The 18,551-nt window shown below is 34.4% G+C and overlaps 1 protein-coding gene across 1 annotated transcript in view; it reads left to right on the forward strand.

Moving 5' to 3' along the window:
• The window catches only part of LOC112414506 (voltage-dependent calcium channel subunit alpha-2/delta-1), a 184,620-nt gene extending 172,754 nt beyond the window's left edge, over positions 1–11,866 (forward strand). The window contains exon 35 of the mRNA XM_024766987.1: positions 7,788–11,866. Within this exon, the coding sequence (XP_024622755.1) occupies positions 7,788–7,904 (117 nt within the window). The 3' untranslated portion in view covers positions 7,905–11,866. The remainder of the gene's footprint in view (positions 1–7,787) is intronic.
• Positions 11,867–18,551: the final 6,685 nt, after the last annotated feature.

Here is an 18,551-nt window from a genome sequence, read left to right on the forward strand (position 1 = left end):
AAACCCCTGCATACACAGTCAACTAATATTTGATAGTGGAGCCAAGAATACCCAATGGGGAAATGATAGTCTCTTCAACAAATGGTAATGGGGAAATTGGATAAACAAATGCAGAACAATGAAATTGGACCCCTATCTTACTGCTCACAAAAAAATTAACTCAAAATGGATCACAGATTTAACACAAGTCCTAATAACTATAAAACTTAGTAGAAACAGAGAGGAGGCTCCCCAACAGTGGTATTGAGAGTGCTTTTTGGATATAACACCAAAAGCACAAACAATAAAAGCAAAAATCAGCAAATGGAACTACATCAAACTTGAACACTTGTGCACAGCAAAAGAAACAATTAACCAAATGAAAATGCATCCTACAGAATGCAAGAAAAATTTTGCAAACCATGTATCAGATAAGGGGTTAGTATCCAAAATATATTTAAAAACTCATAAAACTCAAAGACAAAAAGAAAAAGAAACAACAAATAATCCACCTAAAAAAAGGGCAGAAAAGCTAGACATTTTTCCAAAGAAGACATCCACATGGCCAAGAGGCACATGAAAACATTCTCAATATCACTAATCATCATGGAAACACAAAACTACAGTGAGCTATCACCTCACACCTGTTAGAATGGATGTCATCAAGAAGACGAGACAACAGGTGCTGGGGAGATGTGAATAAAAGGGAACCTTTATACACTGTTGGTGGGAATGTAAATTACTGCAACCAATATGGAGGTTTCTCAAATAATTAAAAATCTACCACATGATCCATCAATTCTACTTCTGGGTTTATGTGCAGAGGAAATGAAAACAGGATTTTGAAGAGATATCTGTACTCCCACATTCACTGCAGCGTTATTCACAGCAGCCAAGATATGGAGACAACCTAGATGGCCATCAACCAATGAATAAAATAAGAAGTGGGATTTATACTTACACAATGTAATATTTTTCAGCCATGAGAAAGGAAGACAGCCTGCCATTTGCAACAACATGGATGGACCTTGGGCACATTATGCTAAGTGAGAAAGACAAGTACTGTGTGTAGAATCTAAAAAGCCAAACTCATAAAAACAGAAATAAATGGTGGTTACCATGGAATGGGGGTTAGGGGATAAGACAGATGTTGTTCAAGGGTACAGTCTTACAACAAGCAGTAAGTAAGCCCTAGAGAGCTAATGCACAGTACAGTGAACATAAAAAACGATTATATTCATCAAATATGCTGAGATTAAAAATGAATTATTACAACTACTGAAAAAAGGACAACTGTGTAATGTGATAGAGGTGCTAATTATCACTTCAATGGCAATCATATTATAATACATAAATTATATTAACATGTATACCTTAAATTTACACAATGTTATATTTCAAATATATTTCAATTAAAGTAAAAGAGACCCATACAAAGACATATTCTAATTAAATTATCAAAAGTAAATCTATGACAAAGGAGGCAAGAATATACAGTGGAGAAAAGACAGCCTCTTCAGTAAGTGGTGCTGGGAACACCGGACAGCTACATGTAAAAGAATGAAACTAGAACATTCTCTAACACCATACACAAAAATAAACTCAAAATGGATTAAAGACCTAAATGTAAGGCTGGATACTATAAACCTCTTAGAGGAAACAGAGGCAGGACACTCTTTGACATAAATTGCAGCAAGATATTTTGGATCCACCTCCTACAGTAATGAAAATAAAAACAAACAAATGGGACCAAATTAAACTCCAAAGCTTTTGCACAGCAAAATAAACCATAAACAAAATGAAGACAACCCACACAATGGGAGAACAGATTTGCAAGCAAAGTGACAGACAAGGGATGAATCTCCAAAAGAGACAAACAGCTCATGCAGCTCGATATCAAAAAAAAACAAACAACCCAATCAAAAAATGAGCAGAACATCTAAAAAGACATTTCTCCAAAGAAGACATACAGATGATATGTGGAATCTAAAAAAATGGTACAAATGAACCTGTTTACAAAGTAGAAATAGAGTCACAGATATAGAAAACAAATGTAAGGTTACCATGGGGTATGGGGGGGGCCAGGAGGGATAAATTTGGAGATTACTAACAAGAACCTACTGTATGGCACAGGGAACTCTACTCAATACTCTAATGACTTACATGGGAATAGAATCTACAAAAGAGTGGATATATGTATATGTATAACTGATTCACTGTGCTGTACAGCAGAAACTAACACAACATTGTAAATCAACTATACTCCAATAAAAATTAATTAAAAATAAATAAGACATACAAATGGCCAAAAAGCACATGAAAAGATGCTTAACATCACTGATTATTAGAGAAATGCAAATCAAAACTACAATGAGGTATCACCTCACACCAGTCAGAATGGCTATCGTCAAAAAGTCTACAAACAATAAATGCTGGAGAGGATGCAGAGAAAAAGAAACCCTCCTACACTGTCAGTGGGAATGTAAATTGGTACAACCTTTATGGAGAACAGTCTGGATGTTCCTTAAAAAACTAAAAATAGAGCCACCATATGATCCAGCAATCCCACTCCTGGGCATATACCTGGAGAAAACCATACTTCGAAAAGATACATGAACCCCAATGCTCATAGCAGCAGTATTTACAATAACCAGGATATGGAAGCAACCTAAAAGTCCATCAACAGAGGAGTGGGTACAGAAGATGTGGCACATATATACAATGGAATATTACTCAACCATAAGAAAGAACCAAATAATGCCACGTGCAGCAACATGGATAGACCTAGAGATTATCATACTAAATGAAATAAGTCAGACAATGACAAATATCATACGATATCACTTATATGTGGAATTTTTTTTAAATGGTACAAATGAACTTATTTACAAAACAGAAACAGACTCACAGACTTCAAAAAGAAACTTACGGTTACCAAAGGGGAAACGTTGGGGGAGGTATAAATTAGGAGGTTGGGATCAACACATACACACTGATCTATATGTAAAATAGATAATCGAAAAGGACCTACTGTAAAGCACAGGGAACTCCACTCAACACTCCGTAATAACCTATATAAGAAAAGAATCTGAAAAAAGAGTAGATATATGTCTATGTGAAACAATCACATTGCTGTATACCTGAAATTAACACAACATTGTATATCAACTATATTCTAATATAAATTTTTTTTTAAAGTAAATGACAAGGAGAGAATCTTAAAAGCAGCAAGGAAAACAACTTGTAACATACAAGGAAACCTCTAAGGCTACCAGGATCTTTCCACCAGAATATGCAGGCTTGCAGGAAGTGGCATGATATATTCAAAGTACTGAAAGAAAAAAACCTGCCAACCAAAAATACTCTACCTAGCAAAACTGTCTTTCCACTTTGAAGGTGAAAAGAAGAGTTGTAGACAAGCAAAAGCTAAAGGAGTTCATCACCACTAGACTGGCCTTACAAGAAATGTTAAAGGTGTTCCTTTAAGCTGAAACAAAACAGCACTAATTAGTAACAGGGAAACATACGAAAGTATAAATCTCACTGGTAAAGACCAATATATAGTTAAATTCAGAATAATCTAATATTGTAATGATAGTGGGTTAATCACTTATATATCTAGTATGAATGTTAAAAGACAAATATAGTAAAAATAACTATCATACAATAAGTAATGGATACACAGACTAAAGATATGTAAATTTTGAAATAAAAAAAAACATGGAGGAGGAAGTAAAGTGTAGGGTTTTAGAATGCATTTGAACTTAAGTTGTTATCAGCTTATTATGAGGCTTATCAACTTATTTATAACACTAAATATTATGAGGCTTACATAAAATGGTATATTTATAACAGTTGTTATAATAACCACAAAGCAAAAACCTGTGGTAGATACACAAAAGATAAAGAGAACGGAATCTAAGCATGCCACTATAGAAAATGATCAACTCACAAGTCAGGAGAGCAATAAGAGAAAAAGAACAAAGGACTTTCAAAATAGCTCAAAAACAATTTAACAAAATTGCAGTAATAATAATTACCATCTATCAACAATTACTTTAAATGTTAAATGGACTAAATTCTCCAATCAAATGACATAGAGTAGCAGAATCTATTAAAAAACAGGAGATGATTTTATGCTGTGTATTAGAGTCAACTAATTTCAACTTTAAGGACATACACTGAAATGGAAAAAGATATTCCATGCAAATGGAAACCAAAAGAAAGCTGGGGTGGGTATACATAGGCAAAATAGACTTAAAAGCTGTAATGAGACAGTCAAGGTCATTACATAATGATAAAGTGGTCAATCCAACAAGAGGATAGAAACATTTGTAAATATGCACCCAACATAGGAGCACCTAAATATAGTAAAAATTAACAGACTTAAAGGGAGAAATAGCAAGACAATGTAAAAATTGCCAAAAAATTCGACAACCTAGAAATGGGTAAATTCCTAGAAACATACAACCTATCAAGACTGAATCATGAAAAAATAGAAATAGAAAATCTGAACAGACCAATTACTAGTAAGAAGATTGCATCAGTTATCAAAAACTTCCCAAGAAACAAAGTCCACGACCAGATGGCCTCACTGGTGAATTCTACCAAACATTCAAAGAACAATTAATACCTGTCCTTCCAAACTCTTCCAAAAAATTAAAGAGGAATGAACACTTCCTGATTCACTTTTACAATGCCAGCCTTATTACCATGATACCAAAAACCTCCCAAGAGGTCCCAAGAGGTAAACCTCCCAAGAAACAAAGTCCACGACCAGATGGCCTCACTGGTGAATTCTACCAAACATTCAAAGAACAATTAATACCTGTCCTTCCAAACTCTTCCAAAAAATTAAAGAGGAATGAACACTTCCTGATTCACTTTTACAATGCCAGCCTTATTACCATGATACCAAAACCAGACAAGGATACTACAAGAAAATTTTAGGCCAATATCCTTGATGAAAATAGATGAAAAATTCCTCAACAATATATTATCAAGGTTAATTCAACAACCCATTAAAAGGGTCATACACCATGATCAAGTGAGATTTATTCCAGGAATGCAAGGATTGTTCAAAATCCACAAATCAATTGATGTGATACATACATTAACAAAATAAAGGCTAAAAATCATATGATCATCTTAATAGATGCAGGAAAAGCATTTACAAGATACAAAACTAATATACAAAGATCATTTGCATTTCTATACCATAATAATGAACTATCAGAAAGAGAAATTAAGAAAGTAAATAATTCCACTTGTATTTGCATCAAAATGAATAAAATACCTAAGAATAAAGGTAACCAAAAAGGTGAAAGACCTATACACTGAAAACTATAAGACATTAATGAAAGAAACTGAAGACAACACAAATAAATGGAAGAATATTCAGGGCTCATAGAGTAGAAGAATTGTTAAAATGTCCATAGCACCCAAAATAATCTACAGATTGCATGCAATCCCCATCAAAATTTCAATGGTGTTTTTCACAGAATTAGAGCAATCTTAAAATACATATATGAAACCACAAAAGACCCAAATATCCAGCACAATCTTGAGAAGGAAAAACAAAGTCGGATGCATGATACATCCTGATTTGAAACTAGATTAAACAACTACAGTAATCAAAACAGTATGGCACTGGCATAAAAAAAGACACGGACCAATGGAACAGAACAGAGAACCCAGAAATAACCCATGCATATATGGTCAATTAATTTATGACAAAGCCAAGAATATACATTGGGGAAAAGAAAGTCTTTTCAATAAAGAGTGCTAGAAAAACTGAACAGCCATATGCAGAAGAATGAAACTGGACCACTATCTTACACCATACACAAAGATCAACTCAAAATGGATTAATGGCTTGAAGACCTGAAACCATAAAACTCCTAGAAGAAAATATAGGTAGTAAGCTCCTTGGCATTGGTGTTGGTAGTGACTTTTTGGACTTGTCACCGTAAGAAAGCAAAGGCAACAAAAACAAGAATGAAAAAGTGGGACTACATCAAACTTAAAAGCTTGTACACAGCAAAGGAAACCAACAGAATTAAAAGACAGCCCATAGAATGGGAGGGAATGTTTGCAAATCATGTATGTGATGAGGGGCCAGTATCCAAAATATATGAAGAATTCATATAATTCGAGATCAAAAAACTAATCTGATTTTAAAATAAGCAAAGGATCTCAATATGCATTTTTACAAAGAAGATATACAGATGGCCAACAGGTATGTGAAAAAATACTCAACATCAGTACACATCAGAGAAATATAAGTCAAAACTACAATGAGTTATCACCTCACACCTGTTAGAATGACTATTATCACAAAGACAAGAAATAACAAATGCTGTCAAGGATGTGGATAAAACGGAATCCTTACACTTAGTTGGTGGGAGTGTAAATTGGTGCAGCCACTGTGGAAAACAATATTGAGGTTCCTCAAAAAATTAAAAGTAGAATTACTATATAATCCAGCAATCCCACTTCTGGGAATTGAAAAATAAAAATTTCCTTAATAGATTTTTTTCCTCAGAATTCTCTTTAACAGACTTCTGCCGCCTTAGAATACAATTCAAGAAGAAAATGTTATTTACTTGGTGGCAGGCACTGTATTAAACCCTAATGAGCAAAAAGAGCCAATGTTTTGGTCTCTGGGAGCTCAGAGTCTTTGTAAAATCATTCAGACTAGAAAATTTATTTTCTTACATAACCTATTATTTTGATTATTGGAAGATGAACCTTGGATTAGTGAATTCTTGAAAGATGTTTAGGAAAATAATTAGAAGGGAGGTTTTCTTGTTTTTTTTTTAATTGAAGTATAGTTGACCTATAATATTATTTAAGTTACAGGTGTAAAATACAGTGATTCACAACTTTTAAAGGTTTTATTCCATTTATAGTTATAAAATGTTGCTATATACCGTGTTGTACAAGATATCCTTTTAGCTTATTTTATACCTAATAGTTTGTACCTCTTAAGATAGGAAGTTTTTTTAATGAAATTCAGTATATTTAAAGGAATCAGAGGATGCAGAAAATGTTACAGAATACAGAACCTAGGAATAAAAGGTAAAGAATAATTTTGTGTTAGCAAGGAATCTAACGATCTGCCACTAGACAGGGGGGGATCCAAATGAGCAAATATGTAGCTTCGATTTCATGGTTCTCTAAACAGGATAAACCTCTCCTGCTAGCTTAGCTCTTTATTTTGGATATAGGTTTTCAGAGTGTCCTTTCTTTTAGGGTTCAACTACATTATTCTTCATTTTAATTCTTGATGAAGGTCCAGATGCTACATGTGCAGCATGATATGTTCACGTTTGAAATTCGATATAAGGGATAGGGAAAATAGAAGTTCATTTCTCAAATTTATTTATTTTACCAATCTCAGACTTTGCCTTATTGAGCATTAATTGCTAATATCATAATTCTTGGGAATTATAAAATAGACTATGAAATTTTATTTTTATATCTTATAAATATAGAAGGATATTTAATACTGTGAAAGGTTTTTCAATTTAGAAATTGGAATATCACTCAAAACAGCATAAAGTATTTCCTTTCATAATCATCAGAATCTACAACTAAAACTGTAAAGCATTCTTCAAACGGTACTAGGAAAACGGCTTTATCTAAAATTGTTGAGCAGTAAAATCTAGGACAGTGTAATTTATCTGGATTCAAATTAAAGCAGCTTTATAAGGTGAGTTCAGAAGTGGACTAAACACGGCGTGCTCTGGGAGATGTCTTACTAAATATTTTTCAGGAGTTTTCTGTTTTCCTTTTCTTTCCAACAGGAGGATTATACCGACTGCGGGGGTGTTTCTGGGTTAAGTCCCTCCCTGTGGTCCATCATCGGAATCCAGTGTGTACTACTTTGGCTTTTATCTGGCAGCAGACACTACCAGTTATGACCTTCTTAAACCAAATCTGCATATTAAACTCCAGACCCTGCCAAAACATGAGCCCTCCATTGCATTAAAAGAGGGTCAATTGTGGAATCAGCAGACCACTAGCTCAGACCATCCCATGGCCTCACTCTAAGACACAGACTCTTAAGGCACCCGCTGGCTGCATGTCAGGGTGTCAGATCCTTAAGTGTGAACCCTGCATCATCTATATATAACATCAAAGCAAAATACTATACATGCTCTCTATTGGAAAATTTGAGAATTTGTTGTTGCATTGTTGGTGATTACGTGTAAAAGGGCTCCCCCACACAGTTGTTTATGAATCATACAAATTATCTTAATTTTGACCTGGAATTCTGACTTGCTGCAATCCTTGTTCTTTTACCAAGAAAATCTCTAGGGGAAAAGAAAGTTATTTTTTCCTTATTCTTCTGTTCAAAATTATTTGCTGCTTTGAGTAATTATTGTTGAACGTATACATAGAGAGAGAGAGAGAGGGAGATAATTAACATTGGTGTAATCTGTCAAAATAGAAATTATGGCTTATTTTCTACGATAAAAATTGCCATGAATAAAATGCTTTATGAAGAATGGCTTCTCTGCCAGAAATATAACACAAACGATGACCAAGTTTTGGTGGGGTAATGAATTGGTTGTTTGTTTGAAAATAATTAAGAAATTAAAGGTGCTTGAGGGTAGAATTAATATGCGACATATTTCCTCATAAATGTGAGCCCTTAATAAACGCTTTGATGCAATGTTCTTTTTGTTCACAGTAAAGTTCTGTAGTGCTAGCCAGATATTTCAAGATGCTCTAAGGAAAGCTTGTTGGGGGGAGGGGAAATGTTTTTTCTTGTGATAAATGAACTTTGGTAACCAAGGGTATTTTGCATGATGCTGCTATTTTAACTTTCGGTTTGTTTTTCTCTTACTGTAGAGTGTAGTCCGTTGAAAAGTTAACTGAGTGACATTATTGTTATGTAAGAATCTGAACCTTGCAATTTAATGCACTTAAGTCATCTTTTAAAATGTCGTTAAACTACTCTGAATATACTGTACAGTGTAAATGCTGAATGATTGGATTAGGTAAATGGTGAAATGGGAATTAATGGATTTTATACAGATTCGTGCTCTTGCCTGAAAACCTATGTACAGATATTTTAAGTACATAAATCAGATTTGACACATTTATTTTTTGAAGAGTACATATATGTTCTCAATGAAGATTCACCCTAGGTTTCCTCTTTATTCGCTGGAAGAGCAGCACGTCCAATCAATCCCCAATTTGCTGCTGCTGCTGCTTTTGTTCCCTCTGTTTTAAATGGTATGATCACTTGACCAAAATTTCCATGCAGTTTGATGAGGGTTTTACAATAATCTGAACAAAAAGGAAACCTTGAATCTATATGTATGCACACGAATACTTGATTGTGAATAATCAAAATTGTTTTTATACAGCCTCATTAGTGAAAATGGTTAGTGTAGTAAATTAGATATTTCATTATAGAGTAATATGGTAGAATTTATTTATGCTTTTAAAGATTATTTTCAGGGGTAAACAGTATTTGAAGAAAGGGTAAAAACAATGAATGTGTAACTCTAACTATAGGGAATAATTCTGCTGGAAGTATGCAGATATTTTTAATGGTAAAATGCATTTGTTCTTTTTTCAAACATGCCATATATTGGTGTGTGTCTATGCTGGAAATTTTCTTATATACCATTTTTAAGTAAAAATCTTATTAACATTATCCAGCATGCTTTAATATGCTTCATATATCAAAGATATAACCAATTCTTTAGCGTACTTTAAAAGGTCTATTTGTTTTGTTTTTAGCTTTGCATACATTTGTAATTTCCTCCACCACCAATATACCCTAGGTACCATTTGTGTACATTTCCTTATTTAAAATATTTTTTTATTTAAAAATGGGGGGAAGGGAAAATGGAATCACTTTGCCAACTATTGTTCTAAGAGTTGACATCAGTTACCATTTCTAATGCATTGTTGTGATTTTGTAGTCTCATTTGTAACTGGTACTGACATTTTAGAAAACACCAAAGTGATTTAAAAAAATATGGAACTTCTCACTCTAGTAACAATACGTTTAAATCATGTTGTTTGTTAATTAAATATTTAAAACTTATTGTTAACTTTTGCTAGACTATTTTAAATCATGAAAGTGTTGGGAAGGGGATATCGAAATATACAGTTATGTTAGTTTGTGTATATAAACGACGCACATTTAAACAACTGAATTGCTTCCAGCATACAACAAACTACCTTAAAATTATCTTTAAAATCTATTAAATATATTTTCATGGCTAATGTCACTGAAATAATGTTTTCATCAACTACATTGTTGTTGTGTTAATGACAGTTAAACTTGGCATCTCTTGGCAGGGTCCTATTTGATTTCACTTGCCATCAAAATATATTTACATGCACGAGTCTTGCCGTGATCCTTTGTTTTCTGTTATAAGATAAACATATAACAACCACACATACGTTAATAAATTGGGTTAGAACGTTATTCTCGTGCCTAATACTAGTCTTCACGCATTTGGCGTAATTTTTTGAAAGACAGTAACACTCGTCCCATCCAATTGTTGTCTTTAATTTAGGATTTTTCTGTGAGTTCTATTGTTGACAAGAACTTAAATTTCAGCCTGTTATAAATACTGATTTTCAAAGACTAAACAGTACAAGAGATCAAGAAAAAAGCTTTTAAACCCCTTTTGCTTACTTAATTTTTGCTATGCTCATGCAGCTTAAAGTATTTTGTCACTAACAGAATCAAAAGTCTTGCATTGCTGTTGAACAACAGGAATGAACTTTGCATTAATGGTTTGTTTATATTTTTTCATTTGAACAACCAGCATTACTGCCAAACACCAGTCGTGGTCCATATTTGTAACAGGTTTTTAACATGACATAGTTAGCAAGTTTGATTGAAGAGACTTTTAGGTCCTGGGCCTATAAGATTTTAGTATGATCTTTTTCATGTTTCTAATGCTTGAGGCGTCATTGCTTAACTTGGAAAAAACAAGACAGTGTTGCCGCCATTTGTAAGTTTTCCTATAATATTCCTTTTATTAACTTTAAAACTGGCCTTACAGGGTTCAAATAGGCAGTATCCCTTTTAAGTGACCTTTGCAACCCAAGTGTTACTTGCTTATTTGATGCTCTCTTGTATTTTACATCTCATTTAAATCTTTCTCTCCACCAAAGCTTAAATTCTATGTCTTATTAAAACTCTGAACTATTCCATTAATCATGTTAGTTGACATTAAAGTGTCTAGAGGTACAGAGTCTGACCTAGTGTAACAAAATGGAGGTTGTGACTTTTTTTTTAAGCATAGCATAGAATGATGGTTTCACTTGCCCGCAGTTTCAAATATTTTACCATTATCTGGAATGTGTGTTGCTTTCCGATAGCAGAATGTTAACATTGCTATTATCCCATGTACATTTCTGTAAAGAGCAAATCAGTAGAGCAAAAGTGTGAAGTTTCTTGATTTCTTGAAAAAATTCCAGAATTTCAAAGTCTTAGACAACCCTTACCAAGTTTCATCTACTTTATTTCTAGTTCACAAGGTTAACTCAAAGAAATTCCACTGAGACTAATGGGATACTGTCTTGAATAGATGCCAGTTGGGTTTACAGTGTGACCTGACAAAGCTGTCTTTTTTGTTGTGCTGTATGTTGTTGGATCGTACTATTAGGGGTACTTTTATTGAAGTGCTGAGTGTGCATCCATGCAAAAGGCCAAGTGGCTTTGTGAACAAAAGATCTTTTCTCCCCTTATGTTCTCTTGACACTTTTGTGGAAATTAGCCCGATAAAAACGTTTTGTAAAAATTTGTATATTACTGTTATAAAAATATTTATAATCCCAGAAAATGTTGTGTTAAATCCTGTGCAAAAACAGTATATTCAGAATAAAAGTTTATCATTTAAAGTCACCAGTTTTGATTATTTATTTAAAATCTAATTGAAAGAAACAGAGGTCTCTGTCATACATACAGTTTAAGAAAGCAAGCTTTCCAGTGCAGAGAATTCTAGATTGTGGAAGTAAAATTTGGGATTATGAAAGTTGCCTTTACAATTACAAACCTCAACTCACAAACAAATGAAATTGCAACTCCTTGAGACTCTGACACTTCTCACACGTGCTTTTGCCATCAGAGCGTTTAGAAACTTATTAAAACAGACTTTTGACTTACGTAAGAAAAAACTTTTTTCTAGGCAAAAATAATGTTTCCATGTTTCTCTAAGGACCTTGGGGAAATAGTTTGAAAGAAACAAGTTAGAATGTCTGAAACATGCATATCTTTTATACATCTGACTAACAGTTAAATGTCTCTCCTAGCTAGTTTATAGCAAACAGAAGCTAGGGCAGTGAAGTACAGTATAAAGAGGTTTTTTTTGTTTTTGTTTTTTTAAACTGTTGTATGCCTTTTACCTTTAGACCAGCTTACCACCTGCCCCGCTATGTTCACCTAATAAGTAATGCGCCTGATGTTATGTGGAATCTAATATAATGTAAGCCTACTTCTCATTCTGGGGACTCCTATAAGAGTGAAAATACCTACACAGGGGAGGAATGTAGTATGTGGATACCAATGATGGTGATTACTGGAAAATCTGACCCTTAGTCTCTGATCAAGGCATTTTAACAGGAAACCCTACTTAAAAGGGTGAGGTGGATAACATTTGCTTTTTGAACATCTGGCTTCATTCTGTACCAATTTATCTCCTCAATCAATCCTCTTACTCCCCAGCTACCCTCATTTCCTCTATCAATCATCTTAATCCCATCCCTACCTCTTCCCTTGGGACCTTGCCTCATCAATTCTCCTTTCTCAAGCATTTTCAGTCTCCCCTTTGTACAGGCTTTCTTCCCTCTGCCTGCAAACACATTCAGAACACCTCTACTTAAAACAGACAGGAAAATCAAACATCCAGTGCAGCACATTCGCCCCATTACTTCCTAGAGTAATAAACCTAGAATTAAAGAAAAATTTTGAACATTCACAGACACATATTGACAGTCTCTTCTCTTTGCAGTATACTCAACTAGGCCTTAGAATGTTAGATCTGAAAGGCATATTATCTCTGACCTTTAGTTTTGGGTGACCACTGAAAATTTTTAGTTACTGGTATGACGTTCTAATAAGTTTAAGGTCTTGGGCGCTTCTTGATTCTCAAATTCATTATATCTTTAAGTTGGGTTATTATTCACAAAGCACCAACACAATTTTCTATAAATTGGTATATAATCGACAATGCTGCTTAATAGAATTTTTATTTAAATGGACTCTTTTTTTATAAATGTATTTAAGAAATAAATTTGACATTACTGCATAATTGGAAAGCCAATATAATTTGCCATAATTAGTAATCATGTCACAGGTTCATATCTATTATAATGAACTTTTTAAAAATCAGCATATACCAGGGTCACTTGTGCTAGATTTAACCTAACACTTCTTCAACACATTTATTGTAATGATAAATTAGGCAGTTTTTCTGTTTCTGCCACAAATGTCTTAAAGTTTAAATCTGGACTCAGCCATCTGACTATACAGTGTAATTATTAGTACATTAAAATATATTTATCAAAATGCATACTCATGAAATTTTTTTCAAATTTTGAGTTTCTTAGGTGCATGGATTTATTTTTTCAAAATGCTTTATCATAATAACAATAGTTCTTGAGTATCTCAGGACCCTAACATGTCTTTAAAGGTTACTTGTGGGCTTCCCTGGTGGCGCAGTGGTTGAGAGTCCGCCTGCCGATGCAGGGGACACGGGTTCATGCCCCGGTCTGGGAAGAACCCACATGCCGCGGAGCGGCTGGGCCCGTGAGCCATGGCTGCTGAGCCTGCGCGTTCGGAGCCTGTGCTCCGCAACGGGAGAGGCTACAACAGTGAGAGGCCCGCGTACCACAAAAACAAAAACAAAAACAAAACAAAAAAAAAGGTTACTTGTAACATTTTCATTGATATAAGGACAGTGCATAACGGACCAAGATTGGAGTAACATTGGCAATTTCCTATATTGAGAACAACTGCTCTTTTCCAGATAGTTTCTTTTCTTGTTTAGAATTGTTTAAGAAACAATGATCTTTCTTTTGTGAAATTATGGGAAAGTTGATGATAACTATTATAAATAGCGAAATTGTTAATAAACAGGTTATATGTCATATATGCATTCTAATCCCTCCTTTTTTAATTTCAAAATTATACTAAGCTGTAAAATTCCTACATCTGATAACTACTGACTTAGTCCTTATCATGAAGGCAGTGTAGCCAAGTAGTAACTGCAATCTGCTGTTTAGATTTCGATTCTGACTTTACCACTTACTAGCTTTGTAACCCTGTGCAAATTACATAATGTTTCCAAGCTTCAGTCTCCTCATCCATAAAAGAGTAACTGCACAGCAGGGTTGTAATGATGACTCAGTGATATAATTAATGTATAGGGCGCAGTACTGTGTACGTTCTCAACAATGCTCTCCATTAGTGTTATGAATTACTATCACAATCATCTTCCCAGTCATCATAATCCTCATTTTGGCCTAGAGCTTTTAAGATCCTAATTATCTGCATCATTTGTCATTTAAGACATTTACTAATTCTTTATACAAGTAAAGTGTTAGACGTAGAGCCTTATACAAGATAAAAAGCAATTCCTTCCTTGATGGAACTACTGGCTAGGAATAACCTAGACTGAGTGGCCAGAGAAGGCTGCCATGATTTTGAGTTGAGGGAAAGGGGTAGCAGTACTGTTTCAAATAGAGGAGGGTGTGTGAAAGCTGAGAGGTGCGTGCAAGAAACGAGGGAGCTGAATATGAGTTCAGCATGGCTTGAGGGGTGGGTGATAAGTAGGTAGAGATGAAGTGGAAGATGAGGCTGAAGAGAAAACGCTCCAGAGCCTGGAGTCCTCTCTGGATGACGTGGGGTGTTTAGGCAACTGGAAGCTGCTGAAGATTTTTAAGCAGAGAACAGTTTGATCGGATTCGCATTTCAGGAAAAACACTCTGGATGAAATGTGGGTTACTGGTAGAACACCTACAGGGAAGAAGACCAATTAAGAGGCTATTGTCAAGGTGAGAACTTTTTGTTGACTGGCATAGGAAGCTAGATAAAGAAGAGCGGACTGATTTTAGAAACACTTAGAAGGGAAAAAGGAGAGAACGTCATGATTTCCTTGTGTACTAAAAAAGAGAGGACAAAATTTACAATTACTCCCAGGTTTTTGAAGTTTAATATCGTGCAGAGGGATGCAGTCCCCCAAGTTAGGCAACAATGGAGGGTACTAGAAGCAGGGATTGGCGGGACAAGTCTGGAGGAGAACATGAGGGCTTACTCTTCAGAAATATTGTGAATGAGATTTTTGTAAGGTGCTGAGGATACAAAGATGATATGCTCTCTCGTGCTCTGGAATATATACTCCAGAATAATGATTCTCAACACTGACTCATTTAGAAACCCTTATTGGAGGTTTCATTAGTTTTGTTTAAAATACTGACACTCAGGACCCACTCTAATTCAGAATCTCACCTGTTTCTAGCATACAGCAAGCATTACACTACCTGGGGGCATCTTAGATGACAGGTGTGACAGTTCTGGTATAGGTTATTTCTGAATTAGACTTCTCAAAACCCAATTTAGATGTATGTTACTGGTTCAATTTTTTTTAATTAACCCCTTTTTTGAACATGTTTTATTGTAACATACAATATGATTCCAACTCAACTGCAATTTTTCTGAAGGCTATACTTTTTAATGTTTTATTTTCTCTTCAAATCCAGATTCTATAGTTGTACACAGCTGATAACCAATAGTTTTCATTGATTGTGGTTGATAATCACAACCACTATTAGGACAATTTCTACTACAGGAAATTCTATTCCTATTATATCGATATCAAATGTCTTATAGGGTTGAACCACAGATTTCTATAAATACTATCAGAGAACTTTGTCAATAGGTTCATTCTTATGGCAAATGATATGGCAAGTCAGAATTACATTAGGAAATATTATTACTTGACAATCTGGTTTCTATAGATATTGTATTTAATTAAGTAATGTTTTCCTTAATAAAATAAAAGGCTAACCAAAACTTTTTAAAACCCACTAAAAAGATTAGTGTTCAGATTGATTTCAGACTTCCCTGTCCATCTAATCCATAGAACCTCAAATATCTGACTGAGGTAAGACAATTGAGTACATAATACAGATGCCAGGCTCTCCAGTCAGACCACCTGGGTCCACATCACAGCTCCCCAACTTGGGCACGTTATGTAACATCTCTAACCTTCTGTTCCTTGTCAGTCTTATTTATACTATTGACTCCACCAATATTTGGATATAAAAATGATAATAGTCACAATCTAAGAGTTATTCAGCCTCTGCTTCTTATCTCGGAAGTTCAATCATTCTGATGCTGATGATTTCAAGAGTGCCTAGAGAAACTTGGCATCAAGAGGATTTCTAACGTGTGAGGAATATTGCCAGAACTTCAAAGTTTTTACACTGTGGGACGCTATGGATTCAATGATGAGAAATACAAGCAGCAAAACTGTAGAAGAACATGGGGAGAAAATTCATCCAAAAATTCACGTAAATAAACATTATTACTAACTGTAAAAAGTCACATTGTAATAAAAGATCTTGGTAATAAGAAACTGATGGTAAGCTGGAGAACAGGGCCAGGTGGAAACTGAGCTGGGTTTAGCGACAGGGCTGGGAAGAAGGGAGGTGGAAGAGCCAAACTGTCCTGGGTGTCTTCATCCAAATATCAAAACCAACTAGACCAATATCCCAGATGGCTATACATGCAAAAATTCCAACAAAATATTAGCAAACCAAATTTAAGAACACATTAAAATATTATACGCCATGACCAAGAGGGATGTTCTCTGGTATACAAGGATACTTCAACATACGTTAATCAATGAATGTAATACATCACATTTACAGAATGAAATTTAAAAATCGCATTATCATCCCAATAGATGTAGAAAGAAGTCATTTGACAGAAATACAACACCCTTTAATGGTACAAACACTTGACATATTGGTTGTAGAAGGAACACATACCTCAACATACTAAAGGCCATATGTGACAAATCCACAGCTAACATTATAGTTAAGGGACAAAATTTGAAAGATTTTTCTCTAAGATCAGGAACAAGACAAGGATGCCCACTCTCACACTCCTATTCAACATAGTGCTGAAAGTCCTAGCTAGAGCAATTAGGCTAGACAAAGAAATAAAAGGGATCCAAATTGAAAAGGAAGAAGTAAAACTGTTACTATTTTCAGATGATATGATTTAGTACATAGAAAATCACAAAAATGGTATAGATTAACTTATTTGCAAAGCAGAAATAGAGACACAGATGTAGAGAACAAACGTATGGATACCACGGGTGGAGGACGAGTGGGATGGATTGGGAGATTGGGACTGACGTATATACACTACTATGTATAAAAGAGATAACTAATGAGAACAGACTGTATAGCACAGGGAACTCTACTCAATACTCTGTGCTGACCTAAATGGTAAGGAAATCCAAGGAAGAGTGGATCTATGTATACGTGTGGCTGATTCACTTTGCTGTACAACAGAAACTAACACAACATTGTAAAGCAACTATACTCCAATAAAAAATAAATAAAAAGACTCCACCAAAAAACTGTTGGAACTAATCCATGATTCCAGTAAACTTGCAGGATATAAAATCAACATACAAAAATCATTTGCATTTCTATCCATTAAAGATGAAACATAAGAAAAAGGAATAAAGACTAACTAGCCCATTCCCAATAACATCAAAAAAACAATGAAATAGCATCTATTAATCAAGGAAGTGAAAGATATGAACAATCAAAATGATGAGACTTTACTGAAAGAAATCAAAAAAGACACACAAATGGAATGACACCCCTTCTTCATGGATAGGAAGAATTAATACATTAAAATATCTATACTACCCGAAGTCTTCTATAGATTCAATGCAATCCCCATCAAAATACCAATAGCATTCTTCACAGAAATAGAAAACCCAATCCTAAAATTTGTATGGAATTACAAAAGACTCTGAATATCCAGTACAACTGTGGGGAAAAAGAACAAAGCCTGAAGTGTCACACTTCCTGGTTTCAGACTATACTACAAAGCTACAGTAATAAAAACAGTATGGTACTGGCATTAAAAATAGACACAAAAACCAACAGAACAGAATACAAAGCCCAGAATTAAAAACCCTACTTATATATGAAAGACAACATACTGAATGGGAGAAACATTTTGCAAATCGTATATAAGAGGTTTATATCCAAAATATATAAAGAACTCATACAACAGAACAGAAAAAAAAAAAAAGACAACAAACAAACAAAAACAAAAAACCTCCAAATAATCTGATTTTAAAATGGGCAGAGGAGCTAAGACATTTTTCCAAAGATATCCGAATGGCCAACAGGTACATGAAAGGATGCTCAACATTACAACTTATCATGAAAATGCACATCAAAATCACAAATAGATATCACCTCACACCTGATAGAATGGCTATTATCAATAAGCAGGAAATCACAAGTGTTGGCAAGGATGTAGAGAAAAGGGAACACTT

The sequence above is a fragment of the Neophocaena asiaeorientalis genome, unplaced genomic scaffold (genome assembly GCF_003031525.2).
Source record: "Neophocaena asiaeorientalis asiaeorientalis breed wild unplaced genomic scaffold, Neophocaena_asiaeorientalis_V1.1 scaffold1335, whole genome shotgun sequence".
Taxonomy (NCBI): domain Eukaryota; kingdom Metazoa; phylum Chordata; class Mammalia; order Artiodactyla; family Phocoenidae; genus Neophocaena; species Neophocaena asiaeorientalis.